Raw genomic sequence first — 18,585 nt, forward strand, 5'->3', positions numbered from 1 at the left:
TCCCAGCGGCTTCATATAGATGTTAAAAAGCATGATCAATGGGGAGAAGGAAGAGAGGGATTGGGGGGAGGGGCACGGCCATTTTCCAGCCCCCCCCCCAAATAAGCCTAGATTTATTTTCAAAACCGCCCCTGCAAAATCTGACCGGAGGAGGAGGCCAATTTTGCGAGTCGGTCCTCCCCTTCTGTGGCACGCGGTTGTCCCCAGCGGCCTCCGATTAGCAAAGCGGCTGGAACAGCTTGGGGCGGACTTAATCCCATGAGAGAAAACTGTTTGTTTGCGCCAAATATATATCTATCTCTCTGTCTCCTCTTAAGAGCTGTCAACTTCCTGGTGGAGAGAGAGGCAGGAGGGGATCTGGTGTGCGTCTGAAGTTTGCAGGAAATTGGAGAGGGCTGAGTAATAGTGGGGGGTGCTGGCTTTCCTAATAATAATAATACATTATTTGTTTGTACTCTGCCCATATATGGGACGCGGGTGGCGCTGTGGGTTAAACCACAGAGCCTAGGGCTTGCCGATCAGAAGGTCGGCGGTTCGAATCCCTGCAATGACGGGGTGAGCTCCCGTTGCTCGGTCCCTGCTCCTGCCCACCTAGCAGTTTGAAAGCACGTCAAAGTGCAAGTAGATAAATAGGTGGGAAGGTAAACAGCATTTCCGTGTGCTGCTCTGGTTCGCCAGAAGCGGCTCAGTCCTGCTGGCCACATGACCCGGAAGCTGGACGCCGGCTCCCTCAGCCAGTAAAGCGAGATGAGCGCCGCAACCCCAGAGTCGGTCACAACTGGACCTAATGGTCAGGGGTCCCTTTACCTTTACCTTTACTCTGCGCATATGACTGGTTTGCCCCAGCCGCTCTGAGCGGCTCCCAACAAAATATTAAAAATACAATAAAACATATTAAAAAACTTCCCTAAACAGGACTGCTTTCAGATGCTTTCTAAAAGCTTCCAACATAGAAATGTAAAAATAGCTTTCACATGGCGGGAAACCCCAGGGGTTCCATCGTTCTGTCTCTTTGAAGGGGCTCATTTTAAAAAACAGGGTTGTTTATAACCTCGCCATGATTGAATACAGTGGTACCTCGGGTTACATTCGCTTCAGGTTACAGACTCCGCTAACCCAGAAATAGTACCTCGGGTTAAGAACTTTGCTTCAGGATGAGAACAGAAATCGTGCTCTGGCGGCAGCGGGAGGCCCCATTAGCTAAAGTGGTGCTTCAGGTTAAGAACAGTTTCAGGTTAAGAACGGACCTCCGGAACGAATTAAGTACTTAACCCAAGGTACCACAGTATGCCTAAACCATCAGCCCCCTTTTTCATCGCAGAAATGTTGCGGGTTGGTGAGCCAAGGATATAAGTAACTGTACAGCCTTTAGAAGACATCTGAAGGCAGTCCTTTCCAGTGAAGCTGTTTGTTTGCTTGATGAACTTATATATGTTGGAAGTCCATTCTGAAGGAAATCAGCCCTGAGTGCTCACTGGAAGGACAGATCCTGAAGCTGAGGCTCCAAGACTTTGGCCACCTCATGAGAAGAGAAGACTCCCTGGAAAAGACCCTGATGTTGGGAAAGATGGAGGGTACAAGGAGAAGGGGACGACGGAGGACGAGATGGTGGGACAGTGTTCTCGAAGCTACCAGTATGAGTTTGACCAAACTGCAGGAGGCAGTGGAAGACAGGAGGGCCTGGCGTGCTCTGGTCCAGGGGGTCACGAAGAGGCGGACACGACTAAACGACTCAACAACAAAAATATATGTTGGAAGTCGCCCAGAGTGGTTGGGGCAATCCAGTCGGATGGGCGGGGTATAAATATTAAAATGATGATGATGCAATAAGACACCCCTATTTTCATTGGAGAAATGTTGGAAGGGTATAGATTCGAGGGTTGGCCAAAACCAAGCCTGCCTTTGTGTCTAGCAGTGAACTGGTGGAACTCTCTGCCTCAGGCTACTCTGTTCTGTGGCTTAAGAAATCGCCGGCCAAAGACTTAGCAGTATATAGCTGCTGCTTCTTTGGCGATCCCTTGTAGCCAAATAAGATTGTCTCCCATAAACACGGTTTTAACGGTGAGTCCATAAGGGACTGTGGAGGCCAATTCTGGATCCACATGTCCTTCCACAGTGGGGACATAGGTTTCTGGGTGGGAGTTGTTACTGATGAGGGTTTGCCAAGTGTGCCTTCCTCTTAGCATGTTTCTCCCTTGCGTCCTGAGTTTGAGTCTCTTCAAAGCCCAGGACACCTTTGGGAAAGGCTGTTCTCCAACTGGAGCGCTCACAGGCCAGTGTTTCCCAATTGTTGGTGTTCATACTACATTTTTTAAGACTTGCCTTGAGAGAGTCTTTAAACCTCTCTTGTTGACCACCAACATTACGCTTTCCGTTTTTAAGTTTGGAATAGAGTGGTTGCTTTGGAAGACGATCATCAGGCATCCGCACAACATGACCAGTCCAGTGAAGTTGATGTTGAAGAATCATCGCTTTGACACTGGCCATCTTTGCTTCTTCCAGTACACTGACCTTAGTTCGCCTGTCTTCCCAGGTGGTGTGTTAAAATTTTCATTGATGGAATCTTCCAAGGAGTTGGAGATGGCGTTTATAAGTGGTCCACGTTTCACAAGCATACAGTAAGGTTGGTAGAACAATAGCTTTGTAAACGAGCGTTTAGGTTTCCCAGCAAATGTCCCGGTATATATAGCAAGGACATGGAGAACCTGCAACCCTCCACAAGTTGGGGGCCTCAAAACACACACACACACATTATCTCTGACCACTGGGCATGCTGACCAGCGCTTTTGGGAGCTGAGAGTCCAAAAGCATCTGGGGGGGTATTCAGGTCCCTGTGTTCTTGTTCTAAGAGGATCAACAGCCCTCGCTTGATGGATAAGTTGCCCAGCTGAGCGGAAGGTCACGGAGGAGAAGAATAGGCCCTTTGAGAAGTTAGGTCTGGTATAAGGCAGTCATGAGACCCCTTTTAGCCTGGTCATGGGATATAGCATCAGCAAGGAGCCCCCCGCCCTGCCGCAATTAAGTCCTCTTAAGTCGATTTTCGGTTCCCACTTCCAAGCCCTGTCCGACTCGGGCTTTTCACGTGCTGGTCATATGAATGGCGACAGTATAAAACGGACGCCTGGCGGACCATCGGTTCCATCATCTGGAAAGAAGAAGAGGACGAGGCGAGGGTCACTGAGCTTTCTCGGGACGGGGAGCCCAGCTGCCGCCGGAAAGGAGTCACCCCCAAAAGCGGTGTTGGTAAGGCAGCCGAGAATGGAGAAGACCCCTTTGGTATCAAGGAAGCGGGACAGATCTTGTTTACAAGAGCCTCCTTGGAAGTTTTTAAAGCAGAGGTTGGGTGGTCTCGGCTGCTTCAGCCGAGATTCCCGCATTGCAGGGGGGTTGGTCTAGAGGACCTTTGGGTGTCCCAACTCGACGGTTCTATAATTCTACAGCGAGCGTTTTGCCGCGGACGGGGTCACTGGGTGGGTCCCGAGATGGTGGCATCCACGGCGTACGTTCAAAGCGCATGGCACCACAACCCTCACCCAAAAGTGTAGTTTGCGAAGGGTGCTAGGAACCAATAATAATAATAATAATAATAATAATAATCCCCCACCCATCCGGCTGGGTTCCCCCAGCCACCCTGGGTGGCTCCCAACAGAATACCAACAGCAAAAATAAAAAAGGCGATAAAATATCAAACACTGAAAATTTCCCTAAACAGGGCTGCCTTCAGATGTCTTCTAAAAGTCAGATAGTTGCTTATTTCCTTCCTTCTTTGGGGAGAAGTCAAGGGCTTTAACTGTATCCCATGGAGGTGACCGTCGAATGAGCGTGGCAGTAAGCTTCCTGATAATCTCGGAGCCTGCTTTTTATTTCATGTTCCTAGTCCTCATGAGTGTAACGATTTAAAGAGTGTGGCTTTTGTCTCAAAAGCGGGGCGCTCTTACAGCAGCTTATATTCAGAGGCACGCCATACTTTTCCTCCTCCATGAATTTGCCCAGTCCTCTTTGAAAGCCACCCAAATCGGTGACCATCCCTGGCTCTTGTGGCAGGGAGTTCCACAGTCTGGTGACGCTTTTATCCACTCCATTTGTGAGGCCAGGGAAACAAAAACTGGGAACGGCATTCCAAGCGCCGTCCTGCCGTAAATTTGCACAGTGGCTTTGACAAAACTGTCAGTTTTATTTGCAACTTTCATGGTCACGACAAGCAAGGAGAGTTTAGAGTCTCCGATAAAGGTTAAGGAAACGGAAGGAAATGTTTGCTGTATTCCGCGCCATATATATATATATATATATATATATATTTAATCTATATGCTTAGACGATGAAATTTCTGTGCTAGGGAAAGCTGGATTTAGGGACCACCAGAAGGACGTGAAACCGTCTCTTATTTTGCATGGTTTGTTTTATTCTGCAGAGTTCGCAATTTTTGCATGTGTAATAGCTATGTAATTTCTCACGGAGGGGAGATGTGAGACCTTGAAGCTTCTGGATGTTGTCTTCTGGAACTGACCACACCCTGTCGAGGTTTGCAATCCAGAACTCAACAAAGAGAAAGGATGTGTGCTCCGTTGGTATAGCAATAATAATATAATCATAATCCCCAGCCACTGCGGGCAGCTTCCAGCAGAATATAAAAACGTAATAAAAAATTCCTGATACAGAGCTGCCTTCAGATGCATACTGGATAAAACCTGATTTACCATATTTTTCTCTCTATAGGACGCACTTTTTCCCCTCCAAAAATGAAGGGGTAATGTGTGTGCGTCCTATGGAGCGAATGCAGGGGGGAGGCAGGCAGGAAAAGCCCCAAAAGCCGCACACAAGCTCCGCGCGGCTCTTGCGGGCTTTTCCTCAGGAGGGAGAAGGGACTGACGCGGCCAGTCAGTCCCTCCTCCCTCCTCAGGGAAAAGCCCACAGGAGCCGCACGCTCCTTAAAGGGTGCGCGGCTCCTGTGGGCTTTTGCGGGAGGTGGGGGTATTGCCATAGCCCCGCACACCCTCTCCCGGCTGGAGCAGCAGCCTCTTTAGCCGCGTGCCACCTCACCAGCTGAGAGAGCGTGCGCGGGGCTAAAGAAGCCATAGCCCTGGGCTTCCCCGGCAGCCCCACAAGCTGTGGGGAGGAGTCAGGGCTGGGGTAGAAAATAATAATAATGAATAATCTAAATAAAAATAAATTAGACGTGCTGGCAAACTTTAGCATGCGCTGAAAGCCTCTGTCTCAAGGAGCTGATGGTTTAGGTACATTCAAGTTTCTGGTCCTCATTTTTTTCTTCCCCATTTCCCCTCCCACTTTTGCAGGACGCCGAATCATCTTCCCTTCCGCTTCTCCTCGACACCTTCTTCCTTCTTTCTTTTACATCTCTCTTCGTCCCCTTCTTCCTTTCTCTCTCCCCCTCTCTCGTTCCACTCAATTGTGTCGAAGGCCTTTGGAAGGATGGGACTTGCCCCCCAAGGATTCCCGCATCCCCACCGCTAGGCTTTGTGGTTTTCCCTTTGTCATCCTATGCCTGGGAGATTCCTGGGAGGCTGGGATAGTAAAGGGAAGCTCACCTAGCTATGGGCCCAGCTCGGGGGAGGAAGATTGGGGAGACACCCTCACAAAGCGGCAATGTCACCTGAACGTCACCTCTTCCTACTCCATGTAACTGACAGCTGACTCAGGAAGAATGGAATACATTTAATGATTATTTAGTTAAATTTGTTAAGTTAAAATAACCGGAAACAGCTTGCAGATACTTAATAGGCTTAGGATTTTGTTTATGTTAAGTAATGAATTAATATGTTTAATTATATAAGATGAAGATTTAAGGATGTTAATGTTTAAGTTAAATTTTATAAGAACTGGGATTTGGAAAACCGTTAAAAGGACATGCAATGAAATTCAACTAAGGGGAAGCGAGGAAGTCACTTAACAAAGTTAATAACGGTAATTTTCAATCAGGCTATGATTTATGTTTGTTTGTCTTGTGTGTTTGTTTGTTTATAATATTGTGAAAACCAATAAAATTTTTGGAGGAAAAAAAAGTAACTGACAGCTGACACCGGATCCACACCCGAAAGCTGCTGGACTTCCCTTGTACAGTCTCGGCCACGACCCTTTTATATACAGAGCTTGAGAACTAGAATCTTGACGTCTTAAAAAAAAGAAAGAATGTAAGCTGGAATTGTCAGGGCAATTGCATGGCCGCTGCTGATATAGAGGCTGTCTTCTAAGGTCCTCAGCAGAGGGAAATTGGAGAGCTTCTCTGGTTATAGCATGGCGCCATTGATGCCAAGGTTGAAGGTTTGATCCTCATATGGGATGGCTGCATATTCCTGAATTGCGGGGGGGGGGGTTGGACTAGATGACCCTTAGGGTCCCTTCGAGCTCGATGATTTGTCGATTCTACAATTCTATTCTTCGCAAGAAAAAGGTAGCAGTCCTCTGGAACTCTTCACAGAAAGGATGTGGTTTTAAAAATTGTAAGACGTTGAGATAAACTGTACCTTTAGCATTCTCATTTGTATATAATTATCTCTAAGCTGTACATATTTATTTTTTTTGAAACGGTGGTCTATTGTTTTATGAGCCGCTGGGCAACTGCGGAGAAATGGGATACTCCTTTTGGGGAGTGGGGGCTGGCAGGGGCATAAGAATGTAAGCAGAGACACAAACCCCAAAATGTTGCCTTCAAAAACATACTCCTCCGAATTCAGTGAGACTGGCTGCCTAGCGGAATAGCTCTAAACTTAAATTAAAAAAATAAAAATAAAAAATTGCTGACATAAACACATACAGTGTTAGCTCGGGTTACATACGCTTCAGGTTACAGACTCCGCTAACCCAGAAATAGTGCTTCAGGTTAAGAACTTTGCTTCAGGATGAGAACAGAAATCGGGCTCCGGCGGCGCGGCAGCAGGAGGAGGCCCCATTAGCTAAAGTGGTGCTTCAGGTTAAGAACAGTTTCAGGTTAAGTACGGACCTCCGGAACGAATTAAGTACTTAACCCGAGGTACCACTGTAGAGAAGAGCTTTCCAAACTTTCCGTGCTGGCGACACACTTTTCAGATGTGCATCATTTCGCGACGCAGAAATTCGGCTTTACTAGCAAACCTGTTTTACTAACAAGCCCCTTTCCAACATTTGCGCGACACACCTACAAACCGCAGCCAGCAAACAAACGCGTTGCGGTGCACAGTTTGGAAAGCTCTGAGCTGCAGAATACAATAAAAACGGCGAAGATAAATAAACGTGAAAGTAGAAAAATAAAATGCAGACATAGAGGGCTTTTTTAAAAAAGCAACAACCAGGAAACAACTGAAAATAAAATGCCAATTTCAATTGTCGCATATAAGAAGAAAATTGCAACTAATCGCGGCTGCTGGACTGGGGACTGGGAATGGCCACTAGGACCATATAACACCGGTCCTCAAAGTTCTTCACTGGCTTCCGGTAAGTTTCCAAGCACAATTCAAAGAGTTGGTGCTGACCTTGAAAGCCCTAAATGGCCTCGGCCCAGTAGACCTGAAGGGACGTCTCCACCCCCATCGTCCAGCCCGGACACCTGGGTCCATCTCCCAAGGGCCTTCTGGCAGTTCCCTCCCTGCAAGAAGTGAGGTTACAGGGAACCAGGCAGAGGGCCTTCTCGGTGGTGGCGCCCGTTCTGTGAGGACGAAATGTCTGAATGGTGGGGAGGAACTGAAAAGGCCACCTGGAGCTCCTAGGAGGAGAGGGGGGCCTATGACTATAATAAAAAATAAATTAAATAATAATCAGCATTCCCTGGTGCATGCAAGAAAAGGCAAGAAGGAAACCTCTACTTAAAATAGGCATTCCCTCCCGGGAGTGCCTAATAATAATAATATTTTATTATTTATACCCCGCCCATCTAGCTGGGTTGCCCCAGCCACTCTGGGCGGCTCCCAAAATATATATTAAAAAGCACAATAAAACAGCAACCATTAAAAACTTGCCTGAACAGGGCCGCCTTCGGATGTCTTCTAAAAACCAAATAGTTGTTTATCTTGTTTGTGAGTAACTATATAGCCTTTAGAAGACATTTGAAGGGAGTCCTGTATAGAGAAGCTTTTTAAAGCTTTTATTATGTTTCTATGTGTGCTGGAAGCTGCCCAGAGTGGCTGGGGCAATGCAGTCAGATGGGTAGGTAATAATAATAATAATAATAATAATAATAATAATAATAATAATATCTGTTTGACATCTGATAGAAGGGCGCTCCACAGGGTGGGTGCCACTACCAAGAAGGCCTTCTTGCCTGGTTCCCTGTAGCTTGTAATCTCGTAAGAAAATAGCTCCACTTCTCTGATGAAAATAGGGACGTCCTAGTCCATCCCCTCCAACGTTTCTCCCCTGAAAATAGGGACGTCCTATTCCATCCCCTCCAACGTTTCTCCCCTGAAAATAGGAACGTCCTATTCCATCCCCTCCAACATTTCTCCCCTGAAAATAGGGACATCCTATTCCATCCCCTCCAACGTTTCTCCCCTGAAAATAGGGACGTCCAACATTTCTCTGATGAAAGTAGGGATGCCCTAAGGAAATGCGGCAGCTTCCGGGATCAGATCAGAAACTGGGACGGCTTATGTAAATCTGGGCCTGTCCCTGGAAAATATAGACACTTGGGAGGGTCTGATCTCATGGTTGTGAGTTCGAGTCCTATGTTGAGCAATAGATTCCTGCATTGCAGGGGGTTGGACTAGATGACCCGGGGGTTCCTTATAATTCTACAATCCCTGGTCAAAGAAGCAACTATCTTTGATAGATTGAAGAACGTCCTATTTAATAGAGCGTAGGTGTCCTGGGTGCCTGAGCACCCACAAAACTCCCCATGAACGGCATCGGTCCAGTATATTTGAAGGAGCATTTCCACCCCCATCGTTCTGCCCGGACACTGAGGTCCAGCTCCAAGGGTCTTCTGGCGGTTCCCTCCCTGTGAGAAGCCAAGTTACAGGGAACCAGGCAGAGGGCCTTCTCGGTGGTGGCGCCCGCCCTGTGGAACGCCCTCCCAGCAGATGTCAAAGAGAACAACTACTACAGTGGTACCTCGGGTTACATACACTTCAGGTTACAGACTCCGCTAACCCAGAAATAGTACCTCGGGTTAAGAACTTTGCTTCAGGATGAGAACAGAAATCGCGCGGCAGCAGCAGGAGGCCCCATTAGCTAAAGTGGTGCCTCAGGTTAAGAACAGTTTCAGGTTAAGAACGGACCTCCGGAACGAATTAAGTACGTAACCAGAGGTACCACTGTACCAGACTTTTAGAAGACATCTGAAGGCAGCCCTGTTTAGGGAAGCTTTTAATGTTTGATGCATTACTGTATTTTAATATTTTGTTGGAAGCCGCCCAGAGTGGCTGGGGAAGTATACTGGGAAGTGGCTGGGGAAGTATACTGGGCGGAGTATAAGTAATAAATGATGATGATGATGCCGGGCATCCACCAATTTCGGCGCCAGGGCATGGCACCCACGGGGCCAAGGTGGCTCTCTTGAGCGCGGAGAATGACTTTTCTTTCATGGATTTTTGATGGGCGGCGGAAGTTGTTGAGTTTTATGGGGAGAGATCTCACAAAGCGTTGCTGAGCTTTTGGGGGGAGATCGCTTGGGGGGGGGGCGGAAACTCCACACTCGGGAGAAACTCCCCAGCCGCAGTCTGTGGGCTTGCGCCCCAGCCTGCGCCAAGAGAGACGCGCCGGCATCGCGTCCCAGCCTGGTTTCTTTGCGCTCCACCCTCGGCGCGCTCCTCCCTCCGACGGCACCCAGGGGTGGAGACTGGCCGGGTAGGAGGGTCAAACCGTCGCAGCCTCAGTTGCCCTCGCCCCTGGCGCGTGCACGAGCGCGAGTGCGCGCGCCGCCCAGCCTGGGCGGGGACGGTCGCCGGCGTCCCGCCCCTCCTGCCGTCTCTCCACGTTGCGCCAGGGGCGAGGCGGAGCGGCGGCGGCGGCGGCGGCGGCGCGCAGCCTGTCCATCCGAGGAGGAGGCGAGGAGCCGCCTGGACGGCTTTTTTTGGGGAGAGAGGAAGGCGGTGCCATCATGTCGGGCTTGGATTACCTGGCCGCCGAGTGCCTCGTTTCCATCTCTACCGGAGCTCTCTTACACCCGGCCACCGGAGCCAAGGAGGAGCGCGGGGCGCGCCCCATCGTCGCGGCCCCGCCGGAGGCGGCGGGGGAAGCCCTGGGAAGAACCCCCGACGGCGCAGGCAACCTCTCCGGCGCGGCCAAAAGGCACGGATGCCCGTTCCAGGGCTGCGCAAAAATCTACGGCAAATCTTCCCATCTGAAGGCACATCTCCGGACGCACACGGGTAAGGGCCGCCCCCCCCCCAGCCTGGAGCGAGTCTCTCTCTCTCTCTCCCCCCCCCACCTCCATCTTACACCCCAGGGGGCCTCCCCCCCCTCGATAACATATCCCCAAAAGTGGATAGGCATTCAAACGCGCGCCATGTGATGGATTATGCGGGTTTACTGGGGGCCCCCAATATTTCGTTCAAGGTGGCACCCCGGGAACCCCCAGGCCACCCTCCCCTCCGGGGCCGGTTCCCGCCTCGCTTTCCCTCCCCCGCCCCACTCCCGTGGCCTCCACCCACGTGGGGAGACCGCGCCTCGCTCGCTCGGTCTGGGCGGCGTCGACGCACGCATTTCCTGGATTTTGGGCTCGGGTGATTACGCAGCCCACCCACGTCGCGGTAGAGACCTCTGCGCCGGTCTCTCTTGCCCGCCCTTACAAGGTGCCGCCCGGGCGCGCCTCCGCCGCCTTACACCCACCCCCCACGCCCCCGCGCGTGGGCTGAGCGACCCCGGCCCCACGTGCTCCGAAAGCGCGCCCGGAGAGCGCAGAGGGTGGGATGCGGAGACTCTCCCGAGTGGGCGGCTTGGGTTTAGATCTGTCTCGTATCCTATCGATATGTCCCTTGAGGACCAAAATCCCAGGTTCGGTCGAGCCTCCGCGGCCAGGCGCAGTCTACCTGGGCCGCCGGAGAACAAGCAAACAAGCGTGTTTGTTTCTTTGACTGATCCGGTAGGGCTTTCGCTTGCCAAAGACGGGAGGATGCGCCGGGTTCTGCTTTACGTCCCTGCACAGGGGCGTAAGTGGGTGGGGTGGGGGGGCTAATCAATGCAAATCTGAGGTTCTGCTTCTCCCCCCTCCACCCACCCCACCAAAAGCCTGCCCCGCCCTAGCAAAAAACCTGGCTACGCCCATGTCCCTGCTCCCTAATTTGAAGAAAAACCTTATGGAAATCTTTTCCCGGCTTCAAATCTCGCCCATTTCTTGTTTGGCAAATGTCTTTACATGTGGGGCAGCGGGTGTGGCCGGCCTAGGGTGGCCTGATTTGGGAGGGTGGGCGGGTGGGAGGGACCCGCTGTGTGGAAATTTCAATTTGGGGAGGGGTTTGGCTGCGGCTTGGTTTCTTGGCTCCCCACCCAGACCTGCTGGGCAAACACAACCATTTACACCCCACCGCCACAAAAAAAAACCCCATCAGAAAGTAAACACCTTAAGAGTGGGTGGGAAGGTTGTGGCGAAGTGGGATGGGCACAGAACGGGCAAAGATCGTTTGTGCCAGCCCTGGAATGCGACTCTCTGGGAGACCGGTTACCAACCGAAAACCTGGCCTTTTACAGGAATTTGCAGGCGGGCGAGAGGTAAAATGGCAAAGTGTCCAATTCCGATTTTGTATTAAAAGGGGCGGAACTGTTCGCTGCTAGAAAAGTATGTGACTTCCCTGGTTCATTTGGACATTTGCACCATGCCATCAATGTGCTGAGTTAAAAAAACTCAGATACAGTGGTACCTCGGGTTAAGTACTTAATTCGTTCCGGAGGTCCGTTCTGAACCTGAAACTGTTCTTAACCTGAAGCATCACTTTAGCTAATGGGGCCTCCTGCAGCTGCTGCACTGCTGGAGCACAATTTCTGTTCTCATCCTGAAGCAAAGTTCTTAACCCGAGGTACTATTTCTGGGTTAGCGGAGTCTGTAACCTGAAGCGTATGTAACCCGAGGTACCACTGTATAGCAGCTAATTGCCACATGGCATCTTAAACCAAGGTTACTGTCACCACAACAGAATGTCTGCATCTTTGTTTTTGCCATGTGACTTATTACTATAATCATCGCTATTCATTTATATTAACAAAGAACAAATCTCAAAGCGGTTTACAACATTAAAACGCCAAACAAAACCTGGAATAAATAAAAAAAACCCGCAAGCTTCACGGAGACTTATTTTAATTTATTTATTTTTTCAATTTTTTTTATTGGTTTTCACAACATTATAAACAAACAAACAAACACATAAGACGAACAAACATAAATCATAGCCTTATTAAAAATCACACTTATTAACATTGTTAAGTGACTTCCTCTGTTCCCCTTGGTTGAATTTCATTGCATAGCCTTTTAACGGTTTTCCAAATCACGGAGACTTATTTCGGATCCTTCTCTATAAGTGAAATTTCGCTTTCCCCATATTTATGGACCTGCTTAATTTAGAGAGATGCCCCACAGAGGAGGTCTCTAGGAAGGCAGTGTGGTGTATTGGTTAGAGCGTCGGGCTAGGACCTGGGAGATGAGGGTTCAAATCCCCGCTGCGTCCGGAAACTCACTGGGTGACCTCGGACTCTGGGCTGAGAGACCAAGGGCCAGGAAACCCATTTTTTTCTGCCTGGGGCCACATTCCCCAGTTGACAACATTCTGAGGGCCGTACAGCTGTGGGGAAGGGGGGTTGTGGAGATGCTGCAACAAATAAAAGTTTGCCTGTGGAGAAAAGGCTACACTTTAGGTACACAAAGAGCCGGGGGTTACATCACATGAGCAAACACAAGCACACTTTCCCATCTGATCAAGAAAGAGGCTTTATTACAGACCGCCTTCGCACCAAAATGATATTCAGAAGCTCAAAAGGCAACCCTCTCTTCACTGTAACCGAAATGAAGAGCGGCAAGGATTTTTGCACACAAAAACCCCACCACCCCACCCCGCTCCTAAGTTCCAAAGTTCTTGCTTTCCTCCTGCTCAGGAAGCCCGATAAATGAAGATGAACCGCCATCACAGAATCTCAGATTTCCCCCTCTCTCACACACACCTATCGCCTTGGCGGAACGTAAACTGGTGTTTGTTCATTTCTCCGAAGAACTGGCTGCTTCGGAACGCTGAATCGGTTTAGTGTCCTGATTGTTGTTTAGTCGTGTCCGCCTCTTCGTGACCCCCTGGACCAGAGCACGCCAGGCCCTCCTGTCTTCCACTGCCTCCCGCAGTTTGGTCAAACTCATGCTGGTAGCTTCGAGAACACTGTCCCACCATCTCCTCCTCTGTAGTCCCCTTCTCCTTGCGCCCTCCATCTTCCCCAACATCAGGGTCTTTTCCAGGGAGTCTTCTCTTCTCCTGAGGTGGCCAAAGTCTTGGAGCCTCAGCTTCAGGATCTGTCCTTCCAGTGAGCCCTCAGGGCTGATTTCCTTAAGAATGGAGAGGTTTGATCTTCTTGCAGTCCACGGGACTCTCAAGAGTCTCCTCCAGCACCAGAATATTCAAAAGCATCCATTCTTCGGTGATCCGCCTTCTTTATGGTCCAGCTCTCACTTCCATACATCACTACTAGGGAAACCATAGCTTTAACTATACGGACCTTTGTTGGCAAGGTGATGTCTGCTTTTTAAGATGCTGTCTAGGTTGCCATAGCCTTTCTCCCAAGGTGTCCTGATACACAAATCCAATTCCTGGCACATATACGCAGAGAAAGAGAGCTCTGAATCTCTGAATGAGCTTGGAACAGATAGTTCCTTCGATGGAGAGCTGGTAGCGGTGGTTTCACGGTGTGTTTTAAAGTCCCCATCTTGCAAAGGCACACGCCAGCTTTGTCGAGAAAAACAAAGCGTTGAAGCAGCAGGGCTGCATCTGGGTAAACAGACACTCCAAAAGGAGAGAGAAGAGGGGGGAAAACAAACCCCACGGTATGCAGGCTTCGCTTGTGCAATCCTGACATCTGCCTGCTTGGCTTAGCTTTCCTCCCACAAGGAGATTAAGGGCAGTGAACTCTCGTGGGCATGAGCTAGGTTGCAAAGACATCTGCTGCGGCATGCTCTTCGGCACAGCAGAGCCCAGTTAACCTAAGTCAAGGTTCTAGGCCTCATGCGGCCCAAATAAGGACCGGTTTACGGTGTGCTTCCTTGGTGCTCAAACTTAATCCGTTCTGGAAATTCCGTTCCAAAAGCGAAGCGTTCCAAAACCAATGCGCCCTTTCCCACAGAAAGGAATGCAAAACGGATCAATCCGTTCCAGACTTTTAAAGGTAAAGGGACCCCTGACCATTGGGTCCAGTCGTGACCGACTCTGGGGTTGCGGCGCTCATCTCGCTTTACTGGCCGAGGGAGCCGGCGTACAGCTTCCGGGTCATGTGGCCAGCAGGACTAAGCCGCTTCTGGCGAACCAGAGCAGCGCACGGAAATGCCGTTTACCTTCCTGCCGGAGCGGTACCTATTTATCTACTTGCACTTTGAGGTGCTTGAAAGGTCAGCCCCAACACTTTTGAATTGTGCTCGGAAATGTACTGGGAGCCAATGTAGGTCTTTCAGGTCCGGTGTTATGTGGTCTTGGCGGCCGTTCCCAGTCCCCAGTCTAGCTGCCGTATTCTGGATTAGTTGCAGTTTCCGGGTCACCTTCCAAGGTAGCCACACAGAGAGCACATAGCAGTAGTCCAAGCGGGAGATAACCAGAGCATGCGCCACTCTGGCCAGACAGTCTGCGGGGAGGGAGGGTCTCATCCTGTGTACCAGATGGAGCTGACCTGGACACAGAATTGACCTGTGCCTCCATGGACAGCTGTGAGTCCAAAATGATTCCCAGGCTGCGCACCTGGTCCTTCAGGGGCACAGTGAGCCCATTCAGGACGAGGGAGTCCCCCACACCCGCCTGTCTCCTGTCCCCCAAAAACAGTCCTTCTGTCTTGTCAGGATTTAACCTCTATCTGTTAGCCGCCAAGAGTCAAAATTTATGTCTGTATGTTTAATTTGTATGTTTGTTTTCTTTTTCTCTTTTGTAATCTTAAGTTGAGAGGTGTATGTTGTTGTTGGTTAGTCATGTCCGACTCTTCGTGACCCCCTGGACCAGAGCACGCCAGGCCCTCCTGTCTTCCACTGCCTCCCGCAGTTTGGTCAAACTCATGCTGGTAGCTTCGAGAACACTGTCCCACCATCTCTTCCTCTGTCCTCCCCTTCTCCTTGTGCCCTCCATCTTTCCCAACTTCAGGGTCTTTTCCAGGGAGTCTTCTCTTCTCATGAGGTGGCCAAAGTCTTGGAGCCTCAGCTTCAGGATCTGTCCTTCCAGTGAGCACTCAGGGCTGATTTCCTTCAGAATGGAGAGGTTTGATCTTCTTGCAGTCCATGGGACTCTCAAGAGTCTCCTCCAGCACCAGAATTCAAAAGCATCCATTCTTCGGCCATCAGCCTTCTTGATGGTCCAGCTCTCACTTCCATACATCACTACTGGGAAAACCAGAGCTTTAACTATACGGACCTTTGTTGGCAAGGTGTATGTACAGTGGTACCTCGGGTTAAGTACTTAAATTGTTCCGGAGGTCTGTTCTTAACCTGAAACTGTTCTTAACCTGAAGCAAAGTGCTTAACCCGAGGTACTATTTCTGGGTTAGCGGACTCTGTAACCTGAAGCGTATGTAACCCAAGGTATCACTGTATGTATGTATTTATGTATGTATGATGTGTATGTATCTATGTAGAATAATTTTGTTTCCTGTTCTGGTTTGTGTTGCAATACACAAACCAGAACATGAAACAAACTTATTCTACAATATGCAATAATTTATCAATAAAAGTTTTAAATAAATAAATAAGGAATTAATCGTATCCACCCTGTTACTCCAGCTTAACGTTCCCACTGCGAATGACAACACGACTCACGCTTTGCTTTTCTCTCTTGCTTTTCAGGCGAGCGCCCGTTCCCTTGCAGTTGGCCCTCCTGCCAGAAGCGATTCGCCCGTTCGGACGAGCTGGCCCGCCACCTGCGCACCCACACTGGCGAGAAGCGCTTCGCCTGCCCGCTCTGCGAGAAGCGCTTCATGCGCAGCGACCACCTGACCAAGCACGCCCGCCGCCACCCGGCTTTCCGCCCGGACATGGTCCGGAGACCCGAGTGCCACAGCGCCTCTCCCAGTGACTCCGCCGCAAGCAGCCTGGCTGGGAGCCCCGCCCATGACAGCCCCGCCCCCTGAAATGGCCCCGCCGCTACCCACGATGCTTTGCTGGCCCCAGCCCGCCAGGGACCCTCTGCTGGGCGAACGGGGCCTGTTCCCGGTTCCCATCTTGGGCGCCTCCATTGAGCGAGGGTCACCGCTGGCGATTGGAGGAAGTGTTCCACGCGACTTGCTTCGGTCCATTCAATTGCAACTTTCCACCTTCCCCTGCCGGGGTTTTTCCAGCGTTTAGGGTCCCCTCGCAGCCCGTTTGCCTCGGTTTCCCAACGCAAAGGGGCGTTCTTGGTTGGGTGTCCAAATCGTCCCACCCTGCCGTTCCCTATCACTTTCCGGAAAAGTCCGGATTCTCGGCCCCCTTCCCTGGCTCCCCAATACTCAGGAAAGGATGGGGAATTTAGTCTAGAACCCGCCAAACCTTTCTTTGCCCAGATGCATGGTTCTAGGAAGCTCATTTATATGGTACAATGGGACAGAGATGTCCACAATTGCACGTCACCCGGATCTGGTAACCAAAGGTAGACTGCCTCTGGCTGGGGGGGAACGATTGCGGTGAACAGATGACTCCGAGAGGCTCTTAAACAGGGTACGGTATAGTCCAAGCTGAACCGGCGTTATTTGTTCCCGGAACCTGGTCACCAGAGGTATACCCCCCTCTAAGTAATCTATTCCTTGCTGTCCCGGCTGCCCGCAATTAATCGGAACCCAGCCTTAAAAGGGAAAATAAATACTGTATTTTTCGCTCTCTAAGATGCACCAGACTGCAAGACGCACCTAGTTTTTGGAGGAGGAAAAGAAGAAAAAAAATATTCTGAATCTCAGACGCCAGAACAGCAAGAGGGATCGCTGTACAGCGAAAGCAGCAATCCCTCTTGCTGTTCTGGCTTCTGGGATAGCTGCGCAGCCTGCATTCGCTCCATAAGACGCACACACATTTCCCCTTACTTTTTAGGAGGGGGGAAAGTGAGTCTTATAGAGCAAAAAATACGGTACTTTTGTGGGTGCTGCACGGAGGAGCGATCGCTCCGTCCTTTGCTCGCTCACCAGCTGAAACCCGCTCACCTTCTCCAAAAACCAGATGGGGTTCGGCTCGCAGCTCCCATCAGCCCACCCGAAGGCCAGCATGACTAGTGGTTAGCGGTGATGGGGAGACGAATGCCTCTGTTTGGAAAAAGCCCTCCCTTCCTGAGAGTTGAGGAACACCTCTTCCTAGAACAGGGATGGGGAAGCCTGTATCCTTCTCGTGTTGGACACCAGCGGCCAGCATGCCCAATGGGCGGAGGTCATGGCCACTGGAGTCCAGTAGCATCCAAAAGACCCCAGTTTGGGAAACCGCTCTCCTCTCTGTCTGCATCAGAGGCCTGTTTGATTTGCCTATCTGTCAGTCCTCTTCCCTGGGACTTAGTTGAGCATCACTAGTGGGTAACCTATCCCTAGAATTTGTAAATAATTCCCCCTCCCCTCCGAACCGGGTCCAAATTTTAATATCTGTACATAGAAAATGGAGGACCTGTTTTTATGGGTGTGGCTGTTCTTGTTATTTTTATATCTCTATATATAAAAACAGTGTAATTTATTTTATTTTTAAATGTAGAATCTGCATCGGTCTGGGGGGGGGGGGCGATTTTGACCTGGGAGGGGATGGAGTGCGGAGAAGGCTTAAGGATTTTATCCTCCTCCTTCTCCCTTTGCAAACCTGCCTTACAGCCGAGCCGCAGCCATGCGGCGCAGCTGGGAATCGCTTTGCCCACATTCATGAGGACTAGGAACTCGCTTCGGTTTCTGGGGAAGCGGCGCCGCTCGGTGGGGAGCCCTGAGCTAGGTAGACCGCGGAGCCGGCAAGAAGCAGAAGTGTGTCGCCCAGGATTTGGGTCCCTGGCTGTTTTTGGACTACAACTCCCATCATGCTTGGTTAGGACCAGGCGTCAGGGATGATGGGTTTTGTAGTCCCCAAAAAATACCACCGCCACCAGAGCCTGGGCGAGTTTTTGCGAGGGATGTTGGGCACGTTTCAAAGCACTTCTCCCCCCCCCTTCTTCCCCAGCAGAGCTGTATTTCAGGGTGTGGATAAAGAGAAATAGATATATGTGTGTGTTTGTAAGGTGAGTTCTGGTGCCTTGGTGCTTCAGGAGGGCCAGATCGCGGCCTTGAAGGCACCTCTTCCTTCTTCCTTGGTTAAATGCATGTGTGAGGCTTGCTCGCAGGGTGCAGGTACCCCCTCGGCGCAGGAGGGTGGGGTTTTTTGTTTTTTTATTTTGCCAAGTTGGCAATAGCCATATCTGCGATTGCTCGGTCTACGGGTTGGTGCCGGCTGGACTGCGGCGCCTGCGCGGCGTCGCTGCCTGCCTTGCTTGCGAAGTGGCCTTGCGCCCTCCCTCGGAAAACGCCGTA

General features: G+C 50.5%; 1 protein-coding gene across 1 annotated transcript; it reads left to right on the top strand.

The window, feature by feature from the left end:
- The first annotated feature begins 9,905 nt into the window (after positions 1 to 9,905).
- KLF16 (KLF transcription factor 16) lies at positions 9,906 to 17,783 on the top strand. The gene is made up of 2 exons (XM_053372567.1): positions 9,906 to 10,298; positions 15,932 to 17,783. The coding sequence occupies exons 1-2, from the start codon at positions 10,028 to 10,030 to the stop codon at positions 16,213 to 16,215; spliced, it is 555 nt and encodes a 184-aa protein (XP_053228542.1). The 5' UTR covers positions 9,906 to 10,027; the 3' UTR covers positions 16,216 to 17,783.
- Positions 17,784 to 18,585: the final 802 nt, after the last annotated feature.

The sequence above is a fragment of the Podarcis raffonei genome, chromosome 18, assembly GCF_027172205.1.
Source record: "Podarcis raffonei isolate rPodRaf1 chromosome 18, rPodRaf1.pri, whole genome shotgun sequence".
NCBI lineage: Eukaryota > Metazoa > Chordata > Lepidosauria > Squamata > Lacertidae > Podarcis > Podarcis raffonei.

Excerpts from the sequence above, each read along its gene's own strand:
- KLF16 (XM_053372567.1), top strand. The coding sequence starts at position 10,028 with ATGTCGGGCTTGGATTACCTGGCCGCCGAGTGCCTCGTTTCCATCTCT. Across the intron at positions 10,299-15,931 it reads ACATCTCCGGACGCACACGG|GCGAGCGCCCGTTCCCTTGC; the intron begins GTAAGGGCCGCC and ends CTTGCTTTTCAG.